This window comes from Emiliania huxleyi (genome assembly GCF_000372725.1).
Source record: "Emiliania huxleyi CCMP1516 chromosome Unknown EMIHUscaffold_1697, whole genome shotgun sequence".
NCBI lineage: Eukaryota > Haptophyta > Isochrysidales > Noelaerhabdaceae > Emiliania > Emiliania huxleyi.
Window position 1 is genome coordinate 2912 of NW_005200884.1, and position 1444 is coordinate 4355.

General features: G+C 65.0%; 1 protein-coding gene across 1 annotated transcript in view; it reads right to left on the bottom strand.

Annotated features, from left to right (window-relative positions):
• The window catches only part of EMIHUDRAFT_253403 (hypothetical protein), a gene marked incomplete at both ends in the record, with an annotated part of 2201 nt that extends 1949 nt beyond the window's left edge, over positions 1-252 (bottom strand). Inside the window, one exon of the mRNA XM_005784642.1 lies at positions 10-252. Within this exon, the coding sequence (XP_005784699.1) occupies positions 10-252 (243 nt within the window). The remainder of the gene's footprint in view (positions 1-9) is intronic.
• Positions 253-1444: the final 1192 nt, after the last annotated feature.

Below are 1444 nucleotides of genomic sequence, written 5' to 3' on the forward strand. Positions count from 1 at the left end.
GCGCATGACGTTGACGATCGACTCCCAGTCCTCGCGCGGCTCCTCCTCGCGCGCAACCATGTCACGGATGCACTTGCGGATCATCGTGTTCTTGCCGTGGATCAGCTCAGCCTTGCCGCGCAGGGCGACGCGAATGTCGCTGACCTGCTTCGAGCCGACGAAGTCAAAGTCGACGATGCACGCCCGCGCGTACGAGTTGAGCGCCTCCTCGAGATGCGCGAAATAAGCAACCTTCTTGGCCTTGGCAACCATGGGATCTGCGGGCGCGGGGAGCGGACACGCTGTGGTGATTGAGAAGCGTCAACCTCCACAGGGATCGCTGTCGGTCTAGGGAGACGCGGCCGCACACAAACGGCTGTACGACCCGTCGCCCGACCCACGGCCACTGCGCCCGCCGCCGCCCAGGCTTGCGAAACGAGGCGCCAGCTGGCTCTCCGCGACCGTGCCACGGCGGGACGGAGCTGGCGCAGCGCGAGGCAACCACCAGCTGGGGCGTCGGCATGACGCCGCCCTCGCGCCAGGGGGGGCGGGCGTAAGGCGCGCACCCAGAGAGTTGTTCTGCTCGTGGAGGGGCGCAGCCAGCCAGGTCTTAGCAGCGGACGATGTCCACGGGATGCCGCGGTTTTCTTTTCGAACGTTTTCAGGGAGGAGGTTCTCTCGAGGTTCTCGAGGTGGATATCCTTTGGCCGCGTTGGGTAGCGAGGATTGGTGTAACCCGGAGGAGGTGGTTTTAGTTATGTGTAGCCAACTCAGGGTGTGTGGCAGCCAGCTGGCTGTGTGTCTTGTGAGCCTGTTTGTGTCTGTGTGTCGCTCATGCGTGTCGTCATCATCTGTCTGCACTTGGCGCCGAGCGCCCGCGGCTCAGACCTTGTGCAAGCCGACCCTCGGTGCAAGCACCGGTCCGGACCGATGGCGCTCGGTGTGGAGCAAGCAAGACCCCCCCCCCCCCCATCGGCGCGCGCTCGCCATTCCAACGGGCGCCAGGAGCACCAAGAGGACTCCTCATGGCTGTGCTCAAGTGGGCTTCGACCGGCCTCGGCTGGGGGGGCGGGTTGTCCCGGCTGCGGACGCCTTCTGCAGCCCCCTGGGCCCGTGACAGCACCCCAAAACTGCCCCTCGGCGGCATACGGCACTGCCAGCCAGCCTCTTCCTCCTCCTAAGGGCTGTACTATAGGCCATATTGCGCCGCCTCCTACTGGCAGCCGGGCGGGCGCGCGCCGCGGGCGCCTCGGCGCGCGCACGGCTCGCAAAGTTCGAACGAGTACTCGCCTCGCAAGCACGCGTCGTCACTCAGCCGCGGAGAACAGGCGGTGCTGTGCGCGAAGCGCGCGCGATCTCGTACTTTAAGGCTGGATCCGGCCATTCCAAGGGTATACCTTTGAGAATCCCCAGCGTCCCACCCTCCTAGTCACACTCTCAATATCTCGACTATCCAACATGAAGT